The 22,655-nt window shown below is 53.4% G+C and overlaps 3 protein-coding genes across 3 annotated transcripts; all 3 read left to right on the top strand.

Annotated features, from left to right (window-relative positions):
* Nucleotides 1–300: 300 nt before the first annotated feature.
* LOC147527676 (protocadherin beta-15-like) lies at nucleotides 301–2,742 on the top strand. Its single transcript, XM_086621854.1, has one exon. The coding sequence runs from the start codon at nucleotides 301–303 to the stop codon at nucleotides 2,740–2,742; it is 2,442 nt and encodes an 813-aa protein (XP_086477980.1).
* A 10,222-nt stretch (nucleotides 2,743–12,964) lies between these two features.
* LOC104376528 (protocadherin beta-16-like) lies at nucleotides 12,965–15,637 on the top strand. Its single transcript, XM_009983120.2, has one exon. The coding sequence runs from the start codon at nucleotides 12,965–12,967 to the stop codon at nucleotides 15,635–15,637; it is 2,673 nt and encodes an 890-aa protein (XP_009981422.2).
* A 1,983-nt stretch (nucleotides 15,638–17,620) lies between these two features.
* On the top strand, nucleotides 17,621–20,062 carry LOC147527675 (protocadherin beta-15-like). The gene has a single exon (XM_086621853.1). The coding sequence runs from the start codon at nucleotides 17,621–17,623 to the stop codon at nucleotides 20,060–20,062; it is 2,442 nt and encodes an 813-aa protein (XP_086477979.1).
* Nucleotides 20,063–22,655: the final 2,593 nt, after the last annotated feature.

Genomic DNA, 22,655 nt, shown 5'->3' with positions numbered 1-22,655 from the left:
CCAAGGCGGCGCCGAGCGGCTGCGGGCGGGGAGGCGGCCGAGCCCAGCCCGGCCCTGCCCAGCCCAGCCGAGCCGGGCAGCCGCGGCGGCGGCGAGCGGCGGCGAGCGGGGCCCCGGGCCAGGCGCTGCCGGGCCGCCGGCCGCACTGGGCGAGAGGGACGGACGGACGGACGCACGGACAGAGGGACGGAGAGAAGGCGACCGCCCCCCGCCCCTCCGCGCCGCGCTGCTGCCGGGCGCCGCTTTCCGCGGAGGACTGCTCGGGCGATCGGCGAGACGGAGGCTGTCCGGCGGCCCGGGATGGCGATCGCAAGGCAAGTGCTTTGTCTCTCTGCTTTGCTCTGCCTGCCGCACGCTCGCTGCGAGCCCATCCGCTACTCCGTAGCCGAGGAGGGGGCGAGCGGCTCCGTGGTCGCCAACGTGGCGGAGGACTTGGGGCTGGCCCCGGCGCAGCTGTCGGCTCGCCGCGCCCGCCTGGCCTCGGAGGACGGCCGGCAGCACTTTCGCTTGGAGCGCGGCACCGGCCGCCTCGTCGTGGCCGAGAGGCTGGACCGGGAGGAGCTGTGCGGGCGGGCCGCGACGTGCACGCTGCCCTTCGAGCTGCTGCTGGCAAACCCCCTGCAGTTCTTTCGGCTCGAGGTGGCCCTGGAGGACATCAATGACCATTCGCCCCTTTTCCCGGAGGAACGAGTCACCTTTAAGATCCCGGAAACGAGCGGGCTGGGCTCGCGTTTCCCGCTGGAGGGGGCTCGGGACCTGGATGTCGGCAGCAACAGCATCCAGGCATACAGCATCGCTCCCGACAATGAGTACTTTAGTGTCTCCTTTGGGAGTCGGGTTAAGGGCAAGGAGTATGTGGAATTGGTGTTGGAAAAGCAATTAGACAGAGAGGAGCAGGCAGAGGTGGATTTCAGTCTCATTGCAGTGGACGGGGGCTCTCCGCCCAGGAGTGGCACCACCCAAATCCACATTGTAATTCTTGATGTAAATGACAATGCTCCAGTCCTTACACAGGAGCTGTATATTGGACAGGTTTTGGAAAATGCCACAGAGGGCTCTGCGGTTCTCAGCGTGGTGGCAACTGATCGGGATGTGGGAGTTAATGGGGAAATCTCCTATCAGTTCATCCAAGCATTGGGCCAGAGCCACTCGGCATTCGTGATTGACCCAACAAACGGTGAAATTAAACTCACAAAGCCCCTGGACTTTGAGGAAGCAGATAAATACGAGCTCAGTGTGAGGGCCACAGATGGTGGGGGCCTCTCAGCAATCTGCAAGGTGTTGGTGGAGGTGGTGGATGTGAATGACAATGCACCGGAACTGGTGGTCAGTTCCTTCAGCAGCCCCCTCCCTGAGAATGCGTTACCCGGGACAGTGGTCGCCCTCTTTACTGTCAGGGACCGGGATGCAGGTACCAACGGGAGAATTTCCTGCTCCCTTGAGGACCAGCTGTCATTCTCCCTGCGACTGGCCTATAAAAATTACTATGAGCTGGTGACCGTGAGCATGCTGGACCGGGAGGAGATTGCTCAGTACCACCTGACTGTCACAGCATCAGACGCAGGGTCCCCTCCTCTAACCAGCAGCCACACCTTCACAGTGGATATTTCCGATGTCAATGACAATGCTCCTGTCTTCAACCAGACATCGTACACCCTGTACGTGCGTGAGAACAATGTCCCTATGGTGCTTGTTGGAGCCGTAAGTGCCGCAGATGCTGACCTGGGTCCCAATGCCAAGGTGACATATTCCCTGGCACCAGCCCACCCCACAGAGCAGCCTCCCTGCTCCTGCATCTCAGTGAACTCTGAGAACGGGCAGGTGTTTGTGCTGCGGCCTCTGGACTACGAGCAGGTGAGGCAGATTGAGGTCCTGGTGAGCGCCTCCGATGCGGGGTCACCTCCCTTCAGTGCCAATGTCACCGTCCGCCTTGTCGTGGTGGATGAAAATGACAATGCGCCGCTGGTGCTGCACACAGCCCAGGACAGCAGCCCACCGTCCAGCGAGCTGGTGCCCATGTCGGCTGAGGCGGGGTACCTCGTCACCAAAGTGGTGGCCATTGACGGAGACTCAGGACAGAACTCGTGGCTCTCGTACCAGCTGCTGAGGGCCACGGAGCCTGGGCTGTTTGCGGTGGGTGCCCAAAGCGGGGAGGTGCGGCTGAGGAGGCCGATGACGGAGAGAGACGCCGTGAAGCAGAAGCTCGTCGTCCTGGTGCGAGACAACGGGCAGCCACCACTGTCGGCTACCGCAGCCCTGACCGTAGTCCTGCTCCATGACTTCTCGGACATGCACCTACCGCACAGCAGCCTGACCACGGAGGATGAGGATGGCTCCCTGACAACCTATTTAATCATTTCCTTAGTATTCATCTCCCTTGTCTTCCTCATCTTCACAGCAGCCTTCGTGACTCGCAAGGTGTGCAAGGGGAAGAAGCTGAAGAGTGGACACGTGCTTTACAGCGCCGACAACTTGCAGAGTCGCCTGGCTGATGCAGCCACTGCGGGGACCCTCCCCCACGCGTATTGCTATGAGATCAGCCTCACGACGGGCTCGGGCAACAGCGAGTTCAAGTTCCTGAAGCCCATCCTCCCCAGCCTGCCCCCACAGCACTGTGCCATGGGTGTGGGCACTGAGGAGGAACAAGATTTCCCCCGTGGCCCTCTCGTCATGGAGGACGTGGCACCAGACAACCCTGGGATGCTCTCTGCGGAGCAGTTCAATAGTCTTTCCTTTTACTAGCATGGAGTCAGCTTCCTGCCTCGCGTAGGAAGAGGCCCGGGCTACTACGGGTGGCAATGGTTCCTCCAGAGTAAATCTGCATTTTCCATGGGTGTCACTGATTTCTCTCAAATTCCTAAGGATGGTGGTGTCCCCCTCCAAAAAAACAAAAGCAACCAAAAGAAAGTAAAGGCTCCCTGGTAATCTTATGTTTCATGTTTAAGTCTGTTTCTGAAATGCTTTGAGGGTGGGGTTAGGTCCAGGGCCCCCAGCTGAGCTCTTGCCTCGCTGTAAGGCCAGACCATGGACCTCTTCTTCTGGGCTGTAATACGGTGGCACCATCAGGCAGAGAAATCACATCCTGGCTGAAATGCATGTAGCCCTCCTCTTGGATGTGCACAATTCCAGCTCAGCAGGCAAGAAGGGAATTTGGACCCTTTGAGTACAGCAGTCTCACCTTCTCTAGGAGAGAGAGGCAAAATGAATGACAAGGTTTTCCTTGGGCCTGTACTGGGCATGGGTGGGCTGTGTCCTTGGGATTGCCTTGGAAATAGAGCAGCACAGATGTTGTTTGGATTGAATGGAATGTCATGGAATGGAACAGAATGGAACGGAACGGAATGGATGTCACTATTAGACACAATGTTAGGTCAATAGAGGATAGAGAGGGGGACTAGCCCGAGCCCTTTTCAATTTGACCAGTCTACCAGTTTCCTAAGTAAGACGAGACCCTTGTACCCGACCCGCCTGCCACACACCATTTAAGGAGAAGGGAGGTTACCTTGAACCATTTACGATTTGGCCGGTCTGTCAGGCTTATGCTGACAGCGTCACTGGGACAAATCCCTCTGGAGATTCCGCTAAGTCAGAGGGTGTTCGTGTGACCTGTTCAGGGACCCTCACGGGCAGCGCATCCAGCAAATCCCTTATATCCCCTGTAGCTGTTGTTGAAGTTTCCGGAAACTTATATTTATACGTGACAAATTTTATTACATGTGCTTGTGACAGGATACAGATTCAGAGACAGCCGGTGACAGGTACTGACTGCGAAAACAAAACTGATCCAGGATAATTCTGAGTAGCTGCAAGATGTTAGTAACTGAGCGCGCGTCACACAGAGCTCTTACCCAATAGGTAAGGGAGGAGAAGAGAGATCCAGCCTGTCGGCTTATCCCAGACGTTCCGATGGAGGTCTTCCCCTAACACTCCCTTCTCCTAAGCCATTTTTATAATTTCAGGTGCATTTTTTCTAATTGAGTGATTCCAGTCATGCATATCTTTGTCAGGATTGGTGTAAATTTTCCTCACTTTGATTTAAAGGTGTAGACTAGAAGAAATTCAGGGCTTATGCTCAGTGAGGGGTGGTTGCAGCCTGGAGGCGGGTTGCTTTTGGGATGGAGGTGTGTTTTGGTATTATAATGACATTATTATGAGCAAAGTTCACCTAAAGGACAAGAATTTTCCAACTTGTCAAACATTAACATGGCCAAATTGGACACGTAAATGCCTGGCTAAGTCTTGATGTCCTAACTCCATTCACCAGCATTGTTGAGGCAACAGTTGTGATCCATCTTTCTTGACAGCTGTGCGGTTCCCTTTGCCAGCCATTATCCCTGGTAACAGGGACGAGCCGTGGTATCTGCGTACCACTCTGCTCCCCATTTCAAGGACATTGAACATTGTGTGTGGCCAGGGCAGGCCTTGTCCATGCCAACTGCATTCAGTTGATGGGACCAGCAACCGTGTCTTGCCTCAACGCCACTTACAACTTGTGAGCTGAACTTTGCAGTGTGGTGTTCTTCCATTCCCCCCATTTCGGTTATTTTCCGAGAAGAGAAGAGAAGAGAAGAGAAGAGAAGAGAAGAGAAGAGAAGAGAAGAGAAGAGAAGAGAAGAGAAGAGAAGAGAAGAGAAGAGAAGAGAAGAGAAGAGAAGAGAAGAGAAGAGAAGAGAAGAGAAGAGAAGAGAAGAGAAGAGAAGAGAAGAGAAGAGAAGAGAAGAGAAGAGAATATTATGGGATAGGATAGGCTAGCGTAGGATAGGGCAGGATAGAATAGAATAGAGCAGAATATTATGTTTCAGTTGGAAGGGTCCTACACAGATCATCTTGTCCAACTGCCTGACCATTTCGAGGCTGACCAAAAGTTCTAGCATGTTTCCAAGGGCATTGTTCAAGTGTCTCTTAAACACTGACAGGTTTGTGGCATTGACCACCACTGTAGGAACCCTGTTCCAGAGTTTGACCACCCTCTCTGTAAAGAAATGCTTCCTGATGTCAAGACTGCACGTACCCTCACATAGATTTGATGCATTCCCCCCAGATCCCTTTCTGCAGGGCTCCTCTTGAAAGCAGCTGCTCTCCCAATCTGTAATTGTGCTCAGTGTTACTCAATCCCAGGTGCAGAATCCAGCATTAGAACTTGCTACATTTCATGTCATTGATGATTCCTCAATGCTCCAATCTATCTAGATCCCTCTGCGATGCCTCTTGTCCGCCAAGACAGTCAACAGCACCTCCCAGTTTGGTATTGTCAACAAAGTTGCTAATGATGCCTTCAACTCCTGCATCCAGATCATTGATAAATACATTGAACAGAACAGGCCCTAGAATTCAACCCTGAGGAACACCGCTGGTGAGTGGTCCCCAGCCAGATGTTCCCCGTTCACTACAACCCCTTGAGCCCTGCCCTTCAGCCAGTTCTTCACCCAGCTCACCATGAACCTGCTTATCTCACACTTGGACAATGTTTCCATTAAGACACTGTGAGGGACAGTATCAAAAGCCTCACAAAAATCCAGATAAACTGCGTCCACCAACTTCCCTTCATCCACAAGGTGGGTGGTCTTATAAAAGAATATCAAATTAGTTAAACAGGAGTTTCCCTTGGTGAACTCCTGCTGACTGTGCCTGGTGCATTGCTGTTGAAATGCCTTTCAGAGGTACCCAGTATGATCTTCTCCATGATTTTTCCAGGAGCTGAGGTGAAACTAACAGGTCTGTAGTTCCCTGGGCCTCTCCTCACTCCCTTCTTGTAAACAGGAAGAACATTGGCTAGCTTGCAGTCAGTGAGGACCTCCCCAGACTCCCAAGACCTTTGGTAGCTGATGAAGAGGGGTCCTCCAATAAGATCCACCAGCTCCTTTAGTACTCTGAGATTAATTCCACAGTTGTTTTGGTTTTCCTCTTGAGCTCCACGCAGAGTTCCCTGTTTGGCCAAGCTGTTCCTCTGCCCCGCTTGCTTGACTTTTGACACAGTGGAATTGCCTGTGAGTAGACTGTAATATCACAGAGATGTGACAACATGTTCATTGTCTTTGGAGCGTTCAAAGGAAACTCCACAAGTTGCTTCTAAGGACTTTGTCTGAAGGTAGAATCGAGATGAACTTGGAAAAGGGTGGTTGAGGTTGGTCGCATCATTGTTCTTGAATTCAGATGCTTTGTGGTGGGAGTGGAAAGCTGTCCCAATAGGATTTTGTGGGTTTGTGTTAGAGCATTTGCCTTCTCCTTTTGCCCTTTCTCCTTCTCTGTGAACTGTGTTTGAGCATTGTCTTGCCTGTTCCTCTGAGGAAGGATGGTCACCCCGCATATAATAAAGGGTTGTTTGAATGAAGGCAGTGTAGCACGGGATATTTGGAAACCCTCACTTTGTGTTGTGCTGCAGTTATGAAGTTGTGAACTGGATACCCTTGTGTGTAAAAGTGAAATAAAAAAAACCACCTGAACACCTTGTGTGGAGTCAGTCATCTTTGTGGAGATGTTGTTTGTGGGAAAGCTCTGTCCCTTGGCTGAGGTGAGGTTGAGCAGGTATATTTCTGCAGTTTGGGGATGAGTTCAGGAGAATGGTGGGGAGCAGGGACTTGCTGTCAGGTGTCTACGGGTGTTCTGAGCACTGAGCTTCTGGCTGCTCCAGGGCCCAGATAGATGTAGGTGAGGGGAAAGTGGCCTCTACCTTAAGAGGGGCCCTGGGTGTGCAAAGGCCTCTGAAAAGCAGTGAGGGGGGGAGTGACCTTTCCAATTCTCCCAACAGCTTCAACTGCAGATGGTGACTGTGAGGTGTTTAAGCACAAAGTGTTTGTGACACCAAAGGTGTTGGAGTTTCAGCAGATGCATGGCGCAAAGACAGCATCCATGCTACTTTGGGGAAGTATTTGGGGGAGTCCCAGGAGGTGGACAATTGGTGAGCAAAAATTCTTACTGGGGAGAGGCTTTGCTCTTGGGAAATGCAGAGGGCTACAGCCGTCCTTTCCACAAGGCGCCGATAAAAAGGTAAGTCCTGAGGACAAGCTGATGTAGCAAAGACGATTGTACATCGAGGAGTGAACAACCCACTGTTCAGTTAACCTGAGAAGAATCATGGAACTATTTGGCTTGGAAGAGATCCTTGAGACCATCAGTCCAAGTGTTGACCTAACACTGCCATGTTCACCAGTAAACCATGTCCCTAAGGAGCCTCTTGTAGCTACTTCCAGGAGTGATGACTCAACCACTTGCCAGGGCAGACTGTGCCAATGCTTGACAATGCTTTGGTGAAGAAATGTCTGCTAATATTCAATCTAAATCTCCCCTTGGCACAGCTTGAGGCCATTTCCTCCATGAGAAAGCCACCGGCTAGCAAGAAGTCTGCATGTGACCGTCTCTTACTGTGACAGTAGAAATGATGAATAGAATCGCTTTCTTGCAAAGAAGTGCTCAAATGGCTTGAATGACTGAAATGGGGGCACTCTTTAGGAAGGACAAATTCTTAGGCCAGGTAATAGGCAGCCCTACCAGAGGGAGAGTGATACTGGACCAGTACTTGGTCACCAAGGCAAGCGAGCTGATCAGAGACATCAAGATCAGAGGCAGCCAGGGCTGCAGTGATCACGCCCTGGTCGATTTCACAGTCCTGAGTGATAGGGGTAAGGCAAAGAGTAAAGGCAGGACCTTGAACTGTAGGAAAGCAAACTGCCAGCTGCTGAAGGAATAAGTCAATGGAAACCCCTGGGAAAGGGCCCTCAGGGACAAGGGAGCAGAACAGAGCTGGCTGGTATTTAAGGATGCTTTCCACAGAGGGCAAGAGCTCTCGATCTCCACCTGTAAGAAATCAGGCAAAGAAGGCAAGAGACAGGCATGGCGGAATCAAGACCAGCTGATGCAGCTAAGGGGCAAGAAGGAAATGCACAGGCAGTGGAAGCATGGAGAGGTATCCTGGGAAGAGTACAGGGACGTTGCCCAGTTGTGTAGGTAGGGGTCAGGAAGGCTAAGGCACAGCTGGAGTATAACTTGGCAATGGACACAAAGAATAATAATAAGAAGATCTTCTACACGTATGTCAGCCAGAAAAGGAGAGTCAAAGAAAATGTACCCCTCCGCCATGAACACGACTGACAAACTGGTAACAAGAGACAAGGAGAAGGCTGAGGTATTCAACAACTTTTTTTGCCTCAGTCTTCCCGGGCAACCTCTCTTCGCACACCTCTCGAGTGGATGGACCACAGGATGAGGACTGGGGGAGCCAAGTTCCTCCCACTGTAAGAGATCCATCTCAAAGTCCTGAGGGAATTGGCTGATGTAGTTGCCAAACCACTCTCCATGACATCTGAAAAGTCATGGCAATCAGGTGAAGTCCCTGGTGACTGCAAAAAAAAGAGAAACATTGTACCCATTTTTCAAAAGGGGAGAAAGAAGAATCCGGGGAACTACTGACCAGTGATCCTCACCTCTGTGCCTGGGAAGATCCTGGAACAGATCCTCCTGGAAGTCATGTTAACATGGAGGACAGGGAGTTAATTTGAAACAGCCAGCATGGCTTCAGCTGGGCCAAGTCTTGCCTGACCAACCTAGTGGCTTCTATGATGGAGTGATTACATGAGTGGATGACGGAAGAATTACTGAGGTCATCTATCTGGAATTCTGCAAGGCCTTGGACAAGATCCCCAACAACATTCTTCTCCCTAAATTGGAGACAGATGGAATTGATGGATGGACTATTCAGTGGATGAGGACTTGGCTGGATGGTCTCATCCACAGAGAGGTAGTCAACGGCTCAATGTGCGGATGGAGATCAGTGACGAACAGTGTCCCTAAAGGTTCCGTATGGGGACTTCCATAAGTGGCCCTTACCCTAATAGCGGTCCTGGGTGTGCAAAGGCCTCTGCTAAGCAGTGAGGTGGGGGAGTGACCTTTCCAACTCTCCCAACAGCTCCAGCTGCAGATGGCAACTGTGAGGTGTTCGGGCACAAAATGGTTTGATTCTAAATGTTTTGAAGACAGATGGCACAACGACAACATCCCTGTTCCTTTTGGGAAGTATTGGGGGAGCCCTGTTAAAGGAGAAGCTGCTGCCCCAGCATTCACACACTGTTCAATGAGTTCAAGGAGTCACACAGACCACCTGAGACTTTAGCTGAATGGACCAGAGTCCCTTCACAGTGACAACTCCTTGCTTACTCTTGGGTGCTTCCAATTCCTTCAGGCTCCACCCTACATTTCCTGTAGCAGAGTCTCACACATCAAATCTTAAAAAAATAAAATAATTCATTCAGATGGTACTGATGAAAAAAACATCTCAAGCTGTGTGTCTCTGCACAGGGAGCCTGGACAAAGAAATCCCTGGACAATTATACCCTCACAATCTACGCACCCGTCCTTCATGCATTCTTCAGGCGTTCTTCACATGCCTTCACGACTCAGTGGTGATTTCTGGTCTAGACGTCTTCTAACACCTTTTCAGTTAACCTGAGAAGAATCATGGAACTATTTGGCTTGGAAAAGATCCTTGAGACCATCAGTCCAATTGTTGACCTAACACTGCCATGTTCACCAGTAAACCATGTCCCTAAGAAGCCTCTTGTAGGTACCTCCAGGAGTGATGACTCAACCACTTGCCTTCACATGCCTTCACGACTCAGTGGTGATTTCTGGTCTAGACGTCTTCTAACACCTTTTTAGATTCTTTCTCTGTCTCCACGCAGGCCATTACCTGTTCTTATTCTGCCTCTGCTGATAATTGTAGCCTCCTTATCTTCTGGTTTGCATTTCTTGCGCATCTGCTCACTGGCAGAACATGGCAAACTGCAAAGTCCAAGACTTCGGATAAACACTCCTTAGCAACAGGCAAAACAGGCTGCAGCAGGGCCAAGTCTTGCCTGACCAACTTAGTGGTCTTCCATAAGGCAAGCAACCCAGAAAGACAACCATCTGCCGGGCTGCATCTGAGATCTGTCTGCAGAGCCATACCTGCACTCTCTGCTTTAAGATACTCTTTGAACATCTGTTGCAGCTGAGCCAAGGTGTGGTGGAGGTTCACCCTGTAATTAATACTGAATTGGTTCTTGGCTTCAAATTACTTTGGGAGAGGACATACAAGAGCTGGAGATCTCCTTGTGTAACTGAAAATAGACAAAACTCTGAGCTTCCCGCAACCAGCCTGTGCTTGAAAACACCTCGATTGTCTCTCTGACTTCTGGAAGATGTCGTACACAACACATGAGCGATGTTTGCTACCTCTGCCCATAGCACACCTCTTTGTTAAATGTGTCTAACAGAAGGTTTGTACAGGATGCCTTGTAGACATTCCACACTGGCTTTGATCATTAGTGCCAAACCAAATGTCTCAAGAAGGACGTAAGAAAGTGAATCACAGGATCACAAAACACCAGAAGGGACCTGAAGGATCATGTGGTCCAACCTTTCTTTCCAAAGCACTCTCTCTATAGAGATGACCCAGTGCCCTGTCCAGCTGAACCTTAAAAGTGCCCAATGCCAGGGAATTTGCGTTTATTTGCCAAAGACTTCTGGTGGGAAATGTGTTTCATAATTTGCCCGAGCAAGAGCCAGAACTCTGTGTAAATCTCAGAGTAAAGAGGAGAACTGATTTTTCAGTCATTTTAAGCTCCCTTCCTAGGATAAACACGTCATTACTAAACCAAAAAACGAGGAAGCCTGCAGCACCCCTGTGTGCTCAAGCAGATAACTGAATTCTCTGACACAGTTATGTAAATTACATTCTTCCTACGGCTGTGGTTCCTTAGTCTGTCCTAAACCACAGTGTGCCGCCTTCTTTTTTCCACTCTTACGCATCCATTTTATTGTTGTGACCCAACAGAAAACTCAAACATTAGCCATCCAGTGGTGCACGGAGAGTGACTCACTTTATTTAGTGCATCTCTAAAATCTGAAAGAATATGAGCTTCACTCTTAGAGCAGCATCTTCTGATGCTCAAAATTACTGCCCTAGCCAAGAGCTCCATTAAGGATTCCCATTCCTCTTCCACCCTTCTATACTTGAAGCTGAAGGACACCATTTATCATTTGAAATGAGGAGAGTAACAATTACAGGATCCTGCAGTCAGCATGGGAAGTGTCTGTGGAAGCTCTCGTGTCTCTTCCCTGCTGCGTAGTGGTGCCAAGGATTGGGTTATGGAGAAACAACTACACCATCCGCTGCCGGAGGTGCTGAGAGCTGATCAGGAGCACTGGCAAGGGCACAAAGCACATGGATTCTAGGTGGTACTGTTATTTTTGCATGGCACAAATGAGGAGAGAAGCCACGTTCCCATCGCGTCTGCTGACCTACTTGGCCTATGTTTTACATCAAGTTTCTGGGTTGGTGATAATGATAGAAACTGGAGAGATGGACACGTCCTTGGAAGGGAAGAAAGGAAGAAAGAGCTGACCTGGCCTTTGATGGAACTGAGCCTTTTAGATCCCACCATGCTTCCAAGTAAAGGGGCAGTAACAAAAAATCACCAAAAATCCCTGCAAAGTCCTCTAGTAGCTGAAATTCAAGGGAATCCTGAAGTCAACCCTGGTTGTTACTTTCTCCTACTGATACGGTCCGAAGCTTTTCTTTCAAAACAAGTGAATGCGAATTTCTAAGACTTCACCTGGTAAGTATTGTTTGACAGGGTCAGGGATTTTTGCACACAAAAATAATGAAGAAAACATCTAGATAATTACAGAAGAAGTGTTAAAACGAAGGAGGTTGGCATACATTCTATATTAAAACCAAAAAAAACAAACAAACAAACACCCCTTCCCCCCCCCCAAAAAAAAAAATATCCCCACACAAACAGCGTGGTTCCTTTTCCGGTTCTTCCTCCCAGGTCCACTCCTTCCCTCTACCTTTTACCTAATTAGATCCTGCCTCTAATCACCCTCTAATAAGCTTTGCATAATCCTAGAACCCCCCTCAAACATCTCGTCATCACTTTCTCTTTCCTACGAGACCCTTTCAAATAAGTGGTTTGTGGGGTTTTTTTCCTCCCCGTTACAACGTTTCGGGTCGAACCTCTCGGCGTTTACACTTGAATGGTTCCTGTAATGGACCGTCGACCGGCGGCCTTAGACGGCCGCGAGCAGGTTGCAGCATTTTGGGGTTTGTGTGCGGCTGGGGACATTTTTAAGGAATGCGTTGTACAGGGACAGCCCTTATCAGGGGTGCGAGGATCAGCAGGAGGCGGGGAGGGGGGAGGATACTCCTGGTAATTAAAGGGAAAAAAAGTTACGTGTCCTTTAGGCGAGGTGTGATACACAATGTGAAGAAAACAGCAGAAGGATGATGTGCTCATTCCAGTGTGCCGGTGAGCTGGGGGCAGCGGCGATGGGAAAGCATTTGCTTTCGGGATCTTTCCCTGGCACCGGCTCTCGTATTCCATAGCGGAGCTTCTGTGACCCGCCCCACTTGACAACTGTCCTGTGCTCACCAACAAGAGGAGAAGAGAAGGAAAACCCCGCAATGCAGCCTCTGGAAGTGGCAGATAATACAATACCTGCACAACACAGAAGGAAACAGAGGAAAAATGTTGGCAGTTGCGAGCTGGGAAGTGATCCCCAGAGCAGCGCTCTGCAACCGGGAGGGATTGTGCTTGGAAGCGAGGAGAGCGTTTCCACAGCACCTTTCGGGTTCGGTTCGGCACGGAGAAGGCAGATTGAAGCAGCCAAGTGCCAAGCAGCAGCTGTGCCCGGCAGGAGAGAGAAGGCAGAGGGAAATATTCCGCCTCGCGACGCTGGGTGGGGGTGTTGGCCACGGAGCGGCTCGTTCCTCTGCCCGCACCGTGTTTAACGGCACGGAGAGACAAAAGAAACAAAAAAAGCGGTGTGAGCTGCTCGGGAAGGGCTGCAGGGGCACGGAGTCGGGGTGCTCGGGGGCTTTCAGACGCCCTCAAGCCCCGGGGATTTCTGACAAACGTCTCTCTGCCACGGACGCTGCTTGAAACCGCCGGGAACCAGGGAGGACGGTGGGCGGCTTTTGCGGAGAGCAATGGCGTGGGGGAGCCGGAGCGGAGGCAGCGAGAGGCAAGTGATCTGGTTGATTGTGAGCGTGTGCGTGTGTCAGAGCGGGGCCGAAACCCTCCGCTATTCTCTGGCCGAGGAAATGCAGAGGGACTCCTTGGTGGCCGATCTCGCCAAGGACCTGGGGCTTTCTCCGAGCCAGCTCGCGGCTCGCAAGGCCCGCGTTGTGTCCGAGGGGAACGAGCGGCTTTTCCGCCTCAATCAAAACACCGGAGTCCTGACGGTAACGGAGTCGCTGGACCGAGAGGAGATGTGCCCGCGGAGCGATAGCTGCACGCTCTTCTTTCAGCTATTCTTTGAAAATCCGTTGCAGCTGATCCGAGGGGAGGTGGAGGTTCGTGATGTGAACGACAACTCGCCCGTGTTTCCAGAGAAGGAGATGGTTTTAGAGATTCTGGAAACGACACCTCCTGGGACTCGTTTTCCTCTGGAAAGCGCCCAGGACAAGGACGTGGGCAGTAACGGTTTGCAGAACTACAGCCTCGGGTCCAATTCGTGCTTCTCCCTCGCTCTCGGCACAAGGAAAGACGGAGTCAAATACCCGCAGCTCGTCCTAGAGCGGCAGCTGGACCGCGAAGAGCAGCCGGAGATGAATTTAATCCTCACCGCTACCGACGGGGGCTCGCCACCCAGGTCGGGCACGGCTCAGATCCGGATCGTGGTGCTCGATGCCAACGACAACATCCCGGTGTTCAGCCGGGAGGTCTACGAGGTGCGCCTGGCCGAGAACAGCCCCCCGGAGCAGCTGGTGGTCAGAGTCGCGGCCGCCGATCCCGACGCAGGGTCCAACGGGAAAGTGCGGTACGCCTTCACCCAGACACCGGAGCGGTCCCGGCAGCTCTTCGAGCTGAACCCGGACACCGGAGAGATTCGGGTCTCGGGCAACCTGGACTTCGAGGAAGAGAAAGGCCACGAGATGATGGTGAGAGCCACGGACGGCGGGGGGCTGTCTGCGCATTGCAAAGTGCATGTGGAGATCTTGGACGTGAATGACAACGCCCCGGAGATAGCGCTCACCTCCCTGACAGCCTCCATTCCCGAGGACGCCCCGGCCCGCACCGTGGTGGCCCTGTTCAGTGTGCGGGACCGGGACTCCGGCGACAACGGCAGGACGGAGTGCTCGATCGAGGGCGACGTGCCCTTCAGTCTCACTCCCACTTCCGACGGTTACTACGAACTGCGAACGAGCGCGGCGCTGGACAGGGAGAGGACGGCCGAGTATAACATCACGGTGACCGCCAGGGACTGGGGCAGGAGGCGGCTGAGCTCTCGGGAAAGCATCTTGGTGCAGATCGGCGACGTGAACGACAACGCGCCGGCGTTCAGCCAGGAGCTGTACAGCATGTCGGTGGCGGAGAACAACGGCCCGATGCTGCGGATCGGCAGCGTGAAGGCGACGGACGCGGACGCGGGAGAGAACGCGCGCGTCAGGTACGCGCTGGTGTGGCAGGAGGGTGAGGAGCAGCCCGAGGTGGCGGTGAACGCCGAGACCGGGGACGTTTACGTGGTGCGGCCGCTGGACTACGAGCAGGTGCGCGCCTTCGAGGTGGCGGTGCGCGCCGCCGACGGCGGGGCGCCGGCGCTGAGCGGCCAGGCGGTGGTGCGCGTGCTGGTGCGGGACGAGAACGACAACGCGCCCGTGGTGCTGCACCCGCGGGCCGAGGGCAGCGCGGCGTCGGGCGAGCTGGTGCCGCGCTGGGCGCGCGCGGGCTACCTGGTGGCCAAGGTGGTGGCGGTGGACGCGGACGCGGGGCAGAACGCGTGGCTGTCGTACGAGCTGGCGAAGGCGACGGAGCCGGGGCTGTTCCGCGTGGGGCTGCACAGCGGCGAGGTGCGCACGGCGCGGGCCGTGGCCGAGAGGGACCCGCCCCGGCAGCGGCTCGTCGTGCTGGTGCGAGACCGCGGGCAGCCGCCGCGCTCCGCCACCGCCACCCTGGCCATCGCCCTGGCCGACGGCTTCTCCGAGGCGCACTTGCGCCTGAGCGACGAGGCGCCGGCCGCCGAGCCCGACGGGCCGCTCACCCTCTACCTCATCGCCTCCCTGGCCTGCGTCTCGGCGCTCTTCCTGGCCACCGCGCTGGCCGCCGTGGTGCTGAAGGTGCGGCGGGCCGGGCGGAGCGAGGCGGACACCTTGCCCACCTTCCCCAAGGCTGCCCCGGAGAGCGACGCCGGCTCCCTGCCCCGCAGCTACGTCTACGACGTCTGCTTCGCCGCCGGCACCGTCAACAGCGACTTCCGCTTCCTCAGGCCCCTCTTGCCCTGCTTCCCCGCCGGGCTGCCCGCCGGCCCGGCCCAAGCGCGGAGCTCGCTGTGCTCGCAAGAGGCGGCCAACCTCGGCGAAGAAGGCGACTGGGCTGCACAGGTGAGGGGCGTGTTCGGGCCGAGGCGAGGGGGGAGCGGGGAGGGAGCAGCGCGGGAAGGGGGTGGGTGGGTGGATTGGTGGGGATCACTGCTGGGAGTAAGGACTATCGATGTTGCGGAGCTGGTGGAGGAGGAGGCGCTGGGGCGGGAGGAGAGGATTGTCGCTGTCTCCCGCACTCCTATTAGGAGCTGGTGCTCGCGCTGCCAAGTACGGTTCACCAGGGTGGTGGCAGTGCTGAACTTACAAGCTGTTGTAGGAGGTGAGGTTCTCTGCCATTAACTTCGCTTTTGTGTTTGTGGCTTGAATGGACTTTATGGCTTTTTTTGCCATAAAAATGTTGATACCGGGGCATTACAACCCGCCCTCCCAGTCCCTTCCTCACTCAATCGGGTGATCCCACACAGCACCAGCACTTCTCTTCCCAGATAAGTCATGTTTCTCACATAAAATGAGTCATGTTTGTGATGCTCTTTAAACTCTGGCTGTTCAAAGAGCATTGGGGAGACAGGAGGTGGCCACTGATACAGCTCCTCCTCTCCTCATAGGATTACTAGTTTCCAGGGATCCATCTAGCACTTCTCAAGAGTCCAGACAAAGAACATAGATGAGGCTGAAGACCCACAAACTCCATCTAATGTTCACGTAAAAACAGTTGGATATTTCATAACCAGTGATGACTTGAACTCGCTTCACTGCGGGTTCTCAGAACTGTAGTCGCAGTAGCCTCAGGTGAGACAAGGATGTCCACAGTGGCGTATGATTTCGAGCTTTAGATTGACGCCGTTCCGGTCACAGACCCACCGCCTGGTCCAAACTCCTCTTTAGTCCTGGGTAGAGAAGAGTGGTGTCACACACGCAGTGGTGTAAGGCAGGCCCTGCTTACCTTCAGCGCCCAAATCACAACCTCCACCTCTCTGTTCTTTGCAGGGCAGAGCTCCCCTCTCCGAAGACACAGGTCCCAGACCTGGGGAAGCAGCTTGCCCTGCAAACAGGGCGATGGAGCTAAATGTCAACTCTGCTCAAAACCCTTGGCTCGCCCACCAGTAAGTGAGGAGAGAGACAAGCATGTCTGTCCTCCCACAGGGCAAAGAGGCTGAAGAGAGCAAACACCCACCAAAAAAGGCCCAGGGAGGTCTAAGGCTTCTCTTTGAGAGAGCAAAACTGCTCTCCTCTTGCGCAGGACATGATTCGTGTAGGTGTGTTGTAATCGTGAGATGGATGGAGGAGGAGGACTGTGTTGCATGTTCATTACACTGAGACTTGGTGTGTGGTTGTGAGAGTGCTACTGCTTCTAGAGGTTAAATGAAATCCTGAAACCTGAAAGCAGATAATCAAGAAAACTTTTCCCTATATAAATTTTTTTTCTGTGTTATTTTACCTTATGGAGAGGGCTCTGTAATGGTGTCCTGATTTTCTGCACTCTGTTCCATACCAGGCCAAGTAGATATTAAGCAAAACTAAGTGGTGCTTGCAAAGGAATTCCTTAATAACAAGCAGAAGTTGATGACATCAGAAATGACTGATGTTGGCACACACTGTATAGTTGACTAGGAATTTGCAGGTTGTCCATACTGTAAAGAGTGAGCTTTGACCAATGTATCTTTTCTTTTTTCCCGATAAGCTGGGAATTGGCGAGCATGAAGTAGAATTAGTACTGTTTGTGATGTTCCAGTAAATCTGCTAAACTGCTTCCAATAAACTTAAGGCACTGTGGAATATGTGGCGTCAAGAAGCTTTCTGTTGCTATGTTTGTTTGTGTGTTTTTTCCCATAAACCAGTAAAACCCCCTCGGAACTCGGTCGGGTGAGGCTGCTGTGGCGAAGGTCCCTTGTCACAGCCAGGGCCGAGGAACGAGCCGCCCCCAGAGCGGCATTTGGGGACTAAGGCCGGGCTCGGCGGCAGCGCGGGCAGCGGGCGGCGGCGGGCGCAGTCCCGCCTTGGGCCGCAGGGTGGCGCTCCCGGCCAAGGCGGCGCCGAGCGGCTGCGGGCGGGGAGGCGGCCGAGCCCAGCCCGGCCCTGCCCAGCCCAGCCCAGCCGGGCAGCCGCGGCGGCGGCGAGCGGCGGCGAGCGGAGCCCCGGGCCAGGCGCTGCCGGGCCGCCGGCCGCACTGGGCGAGAGGGACGGACGGACGGACGCACGGACAGAGGGACGGAGAGAAGGCGACCGCCCCCCGCCCCTCCGCGCCGCGCTGCTGCCGGGCGCCGCTTTCCGCGGAGGACTGCGCGGGCGATCGGCGAGACGGAGGCTGTCCGGCGGCCCGGGATGGCGATCGCAAGGCAAGTGCTTTGTCTCTCTGCTTTGCTCTGCCTGCCGCACGCTCGCTGCGAGCCCATCCGCTACTCCGTAGCCGAGGAGGGGGCGAGCGGCTCCGTGGTCGCCAACGTGGCGGAGGACTTGGGGCTGGCCCCGGCGCAGCTGTCGGCTCGCCGCGCCCGCCTGGCCTCGGAGGACGGCCGGCAGCACTTTCTCTTGGAGCGCGGCACCGGCCGCCTCGTCGTGGCCGAGAGGCTGGACCGGGAGGAGCTGTGCGGGCGGGCCGCGATGTGCACGCTGCCCTTCGAGCTGCTGCTGGCAAACCCCCTGCAGTTCTTCCGGCTCGAGGTGGCCCTGGAGGACATCAATGACCATTCGCCCCTTTTCCCGGAGGAACGAGTCACCTTTAAGATCTCGGAGAAGACTGACCCAGGCTCGAGTTTCCCTCTGGATGGGGCTCGGGACCTGGATGTTGGCAGCAACAGCATCCAGGCTTACAGCATCGCTCCCGACAATGAGTACTTTAGTGTCTCCTTTGGGAGTCGGGTTAAGGGCAAGGAGTATGTGGAACTGGTGTTGGAAAAGCCTCTCGACAGAGAGGAGCAGGCAGAGGTGGATTTCAGTCTCATTGCAGTGGACGGGGGTTCTCCACCCAGGAGTGGGACCACCCAAATCCACATTGTCATTCTTGATGCAAATGACAATGCTCCGATCTTTACACAGGAGCTGTATATTGGACAGGTTTTGGAAAATGCCCCAGAGGGCTCTGTGGTTCTCAGCGTGGTGGCAACCGATCAAGATGAGGGAGTTAATGGGGATATCTCCTATCAGTTCAGCCAAGCATTGGGCCAGAGCCACTCGACATTTGCGATTGACCCAATGAGCGGTGAAATTAAACTCACAAAGCCCCTGGACTTTGAGGAAGCAGATAAATACGAGCTCAGTGTGAGGGCCACAGATGGTGGGGGCCTCTCAGCAATCTGCAAGGTGTTGGTGGAGGTGGTGGATGTGAATGACAATGCACCAGAGGTAGTGGTCAGTTCCTTCAGCAGCCCCCTCCCTGAGAATGCACTACCTGGGACAGTGGTCGCCCTCTTTACTGTCAGGGACCGGGATGCAGGTACCAACGGGAGGATCTCCTGCTCCCTTGAGGACCAGCTGTCATTCTCCCTGCGGCTGGCCTATAAAAATTACTACGAGCTGGTGACCGTGAGCACACTGGACCGGGAGGAGATTGCTCAGTACCACCTGACTGTCATAGCATCAGACGCGGGGTCCCCTCCCCTAACCAGCACCCACACCTTCACAGTGGACATTTCCGATGTGAATGACAACGCTCCTGTCTTCAACCAGACATTGTACACCATGTACGTGCGTGAGAACAATGTCCCTACGGTGCTCGTTGGAGCCGTAAGTGCCGCAGATGCTGACCTGGGTCCCAATGCCAAGGTGACGTATTCCCTGGCACCAGCCCAGCCTGCAGAGCAGCCTCCCTGCTCCTGCATCTCGGTGAACTCTGAGAACGGGCAGGTGTTTGTGCTGCGGCCTCTGGACTACGAGCAGGTGAGGCAGATCGAGGTCCTGGTGAGCGCCTGCGATGCGGGGTCACCTCCCCTCAGTGCCAATGTCACCGTCCGTCTTGTCGTGGTGGATGAAAATGACAATGCGCCGCTGGTGCTGCACCCAGCCCAGGACAGCAGCCCACTGTCCAGCGAGCTGGTGCCCATGTCGGCTGAGGCGGGGTACCTTGTCACCAAAGTGGTGGCCATTGACGCCGACTCAGGACAGAACTCGTGGCTCTCATACCAGCTGCTGAGGGCCACCGAGCCTGGGCTGTTTGCAGTGGGTGCCCAAAGCGGGGAGGTGCGGCTGAGGAGGCCGATGACGGAGAGAGACACCGTGAAGCAGAAGCTCGTCGTCCTGGTGCGAGACAATGGGCGGCCACCGCTGTCGGCCACCGCAGCCCTGACTGTACTCCTGCTCCATGACTTCTCGGACATGCACCTACCGCACAGCGGCCTGACCACGGAGGATGAGGATGGCTCCCTGACAGCCTATTTAATCATTTCCTTGGTCTTCATCTCCCTCGTCTTCCTCATCTTCACAGCAGCCTTTGTGACTCGCAAGGTGTGCAAGAGGAAGGAGCTGAAGGGTGGACACGTGCTTTACAGCGCTGACAACTTGCAGAGTGGCCTGGCTGATGCAGCCACCGTGGGGACCCTGCCCCACGCGTATTGCTATGAGATCAGCCTCACGACGGGCTTGGGCAACAGCGAGTTCAAATTCCTGAAGCCCATCCTCCCCAGCCTGCCCCCACAGCACTGTGCCATGGGTGGGGGCACTGAGGAGGAACAAGATTTCCCCCGTGGCCCCCTCGTCATGGAGGACGTGGCACCAGACAACCCTGGGATGCTCTCCGCGGAGCAGTTCAATAGTCTTTCCTTTAACTAGTGTGGAGTCAGCTTCCTGCCTTGCATAGGAAGAGGTCTGGGCTACAACGAGGGCCAGTGAGTAAATCTGCATTTGCCATGGGTGTCACTGATTTCTCTCAAATTCCTAAGGATGGTGGTGTCCCCCTCCAAAAAAACAAAAGCAACCAAAAGAAAGTAAAGGCTCCCTCAGTCTGGTAATAGTATGTTTCATGTTTGTTAAGTCTGTTTCTGAAATGCTTTGAGGGTGGGGTTAGGTCCAGGGCCCCCAGCTGAGCTCGTCTCAGTTGCTGTGAGGCCAGACCATGGACCTCTTCTTCTGTGATGTAACACGACGGCACGGTCGGGCAGAGAAATCACATCCTGGCTGAAATGCATGTAGCCCTCGTTCTGGGTCAGAAAAGCACGAAAGTTGTGAGCACTGTGTTACAGTGTGGTGCACACGGGGCTCTTTCTTCTCTGGGTCCTGGATGTCTTTTTCCCAGGTGTGTGGGCTCTGTGTGTTTTGCTTTCTGGTCACTCTGTCTGTCTGTACAGCTGTTGTGTGTTTCCATGTGCTGCTGTAGGGCTGCCCAGTGAAGCAGGGAGTTGTTCACATCTAATTATTGTGATGTGCACAATTCCAGCTCAGCAGGCAAGAAGGGAATTTGGACCTTCTGAGTACAGCAGTCTCACCTTCTCTAGGAGAGAGAGGCAAAATGAATGACAAGGGTTTCCTTTGGCCCGTACTGGGGCATGGGTGGCCTTGCCCTTGGGATTGCCTTGGATATAGAGCAGCACAGATGTTGTTTGGATTGAATGGAATGTCATGGAATGGAACAGAATGGAACGGAACAGAATGGATGTCACTATTAGACACAATGTTAGGTCAATAGAGGATAGAGAGGGGGACTAGCTCGAGCCCTTTTCAATTTGAACAGTCTACCAGTTTCCCAAGAAAGACAAGGCCCTTGTACCTGACCCACCTGCCACACACCATTTAAGGAGAAGGGAGGTTACCTTGAACCATTTACAATTTGGCCGGTCTGTCAGGCTTATGCTGACAGCGTCACTGGGACAAATCCCTCTGGAGATTCCGCTAAGTCAGAAGGTGTTCGTGTGACCTGTTCAGGGACCCTCATGGGCAGCGCACCTGGCAAATACCTTATATCTCCTGTAGCAGTTGTTGAAGTTTCCGGAAACTTATATTTATACGTGACAAATTTTATTACATGTGCTTGTGACAGGATACAGATTCAGAGACAGCCGGTGACAGGTACTGACTGCGAAAACAAAACTGATCCGGGATAATTCTAAGTAGCTGCAAGATGTTAGTAACTGAGCGCGCGTCACACAGAGCTCTTACCCAATAGGTAAGGGAGAAGAAGAGAGGTCCAGCCTGTCGGCTTATCCCAGACGTTCCAATGGAGGTCTTCCCCCAACACTGCCAACAACTTAAGAGAACTTAAGCCATTTTTATAATTTCCGGTGCAGATTGAGTGACTCCGGTCATGCATATCTTTGTCAGGATTGGTGTAAATTTTCCTCACTTTGATTTAAAGGTGTAGACTAGAAGAAATTCAGGGCACATGCTCAGTGAGGGGTGGTCACAGCCTGGAGGCAGGTAGCTTTTGGATGGAGGTGTGTTTTGGTGTTATAATGAGCAAAGTTCACCTAAAGGACAAGAATTTTGCAACTTGTTAGACATTAACATGGACAAATTGCCCAGGTAAATGCCTGGCTGGGTCTTGGTGTCCTAACTCCATTCACCACCATTGTTGAGGCAACAGTTGTGATCCATCTTTCTTTACAGCTGTGCGGTTCCCTTTGCCAGCCATTATCCCTGGTGACAGGGACGAGCCGTGGTATCTTCATACCACTCTGCTCCCCATTTCAAGGACATTGTAAGTTCTGTTTGGCCAGGGCGGGCCTTGTCCATGCCAACCGCGTTCTGTTCCAGGGAGCAGCAACCGTGTCTCACCTCAAAGCCACTTTAATATTACAACTCGTGAGCTGAACTTTGCAGAATGGAATGGAATGGAATGGAATGGAATGGAATGGAATGGGATAGAATATTATAGCATAGGATAGGATAGGATAGGATAGGATAGGATAGGATAGGATAGGATAGGATAGGATAGGATAGGATAGGATAGGATAGGGCAGGATAGAATAGAATAGAGCAGAATATTATATTTCAGTTGGAAGGGTCCTACAAAGATCATCTAGTCCAACTGCCTGACCGTTTCAGGGCTGACCAAAAGTTCTAGCATGTTTCCAAGGGCATTGTTCAAGTGTCTCTTAAACACTGACAGGTTTGTGGCATTGACCACCACTGTAGGAACCCTGTTCCAGAGTTTGACCACCCTCTCTGTAAAGAAATGCTTCCTGATGTCAAGACTGCACCTCACATAGATTTGAAGCATTCTCCCCAGATCCCTTTCTGCAGAGCTCCTCTGTAGAGCAGCAGCTCTCCCAATCTATACTTGTGCTCAGTGTTACTCCATCCCAGGTGCAGAATCCAGCATTAGAACTTGCTACATTTCATGTCATTGATGATTCCTCAATACTCCAGTCTATCTAGATCCCTCTGCGAGGCCTCTTGTCCCCCAAGACAGTCAACAGCACCTCCCAGT

Source organism: Tauraco erythrolophus, chromosome 16, assembly GCF_009769465.1.
Source record: "Tauraco erythrolophus isolate bTauEry1 chromosome 16, bTauEry1.pri, whole genome shotgun sequence".
Lineage (NCBI taxonomy): Eukaryota > Metazoa > Chordata > Aves > Musophagiformes > Musophagidae > Tauraco > Tauraco erythrolophus.
This window is presented reverse-complemented; position numbering and strand designations above follow the sequence as displayed.

Excerpts from the sequence above, each read along its gene's own strand:
- LOC147527676 (XM_086621854.1), top strand. The coding sequence starts at position 301 with ATGGCGATCGCAAGGCAAGTGCTTTGTCTCTCTGCTTTGCTCTGCCTG.
- LOC104376528 (XM_009983120.2), top strand. The coding sequence starts at position 12,965 with ATGGCGTGGGGGAGCCGGAGCGGAGGCAGCGAGAGGCAAGTGATCTGG.
- LOC147527675 (XM_086621853.1), top strand. The coding sequence starts at position 17,621 with ATGGCGATCGCAAGGCAAGTGCTTTGTCTCTCTGCTTTGCTCTGCCTG.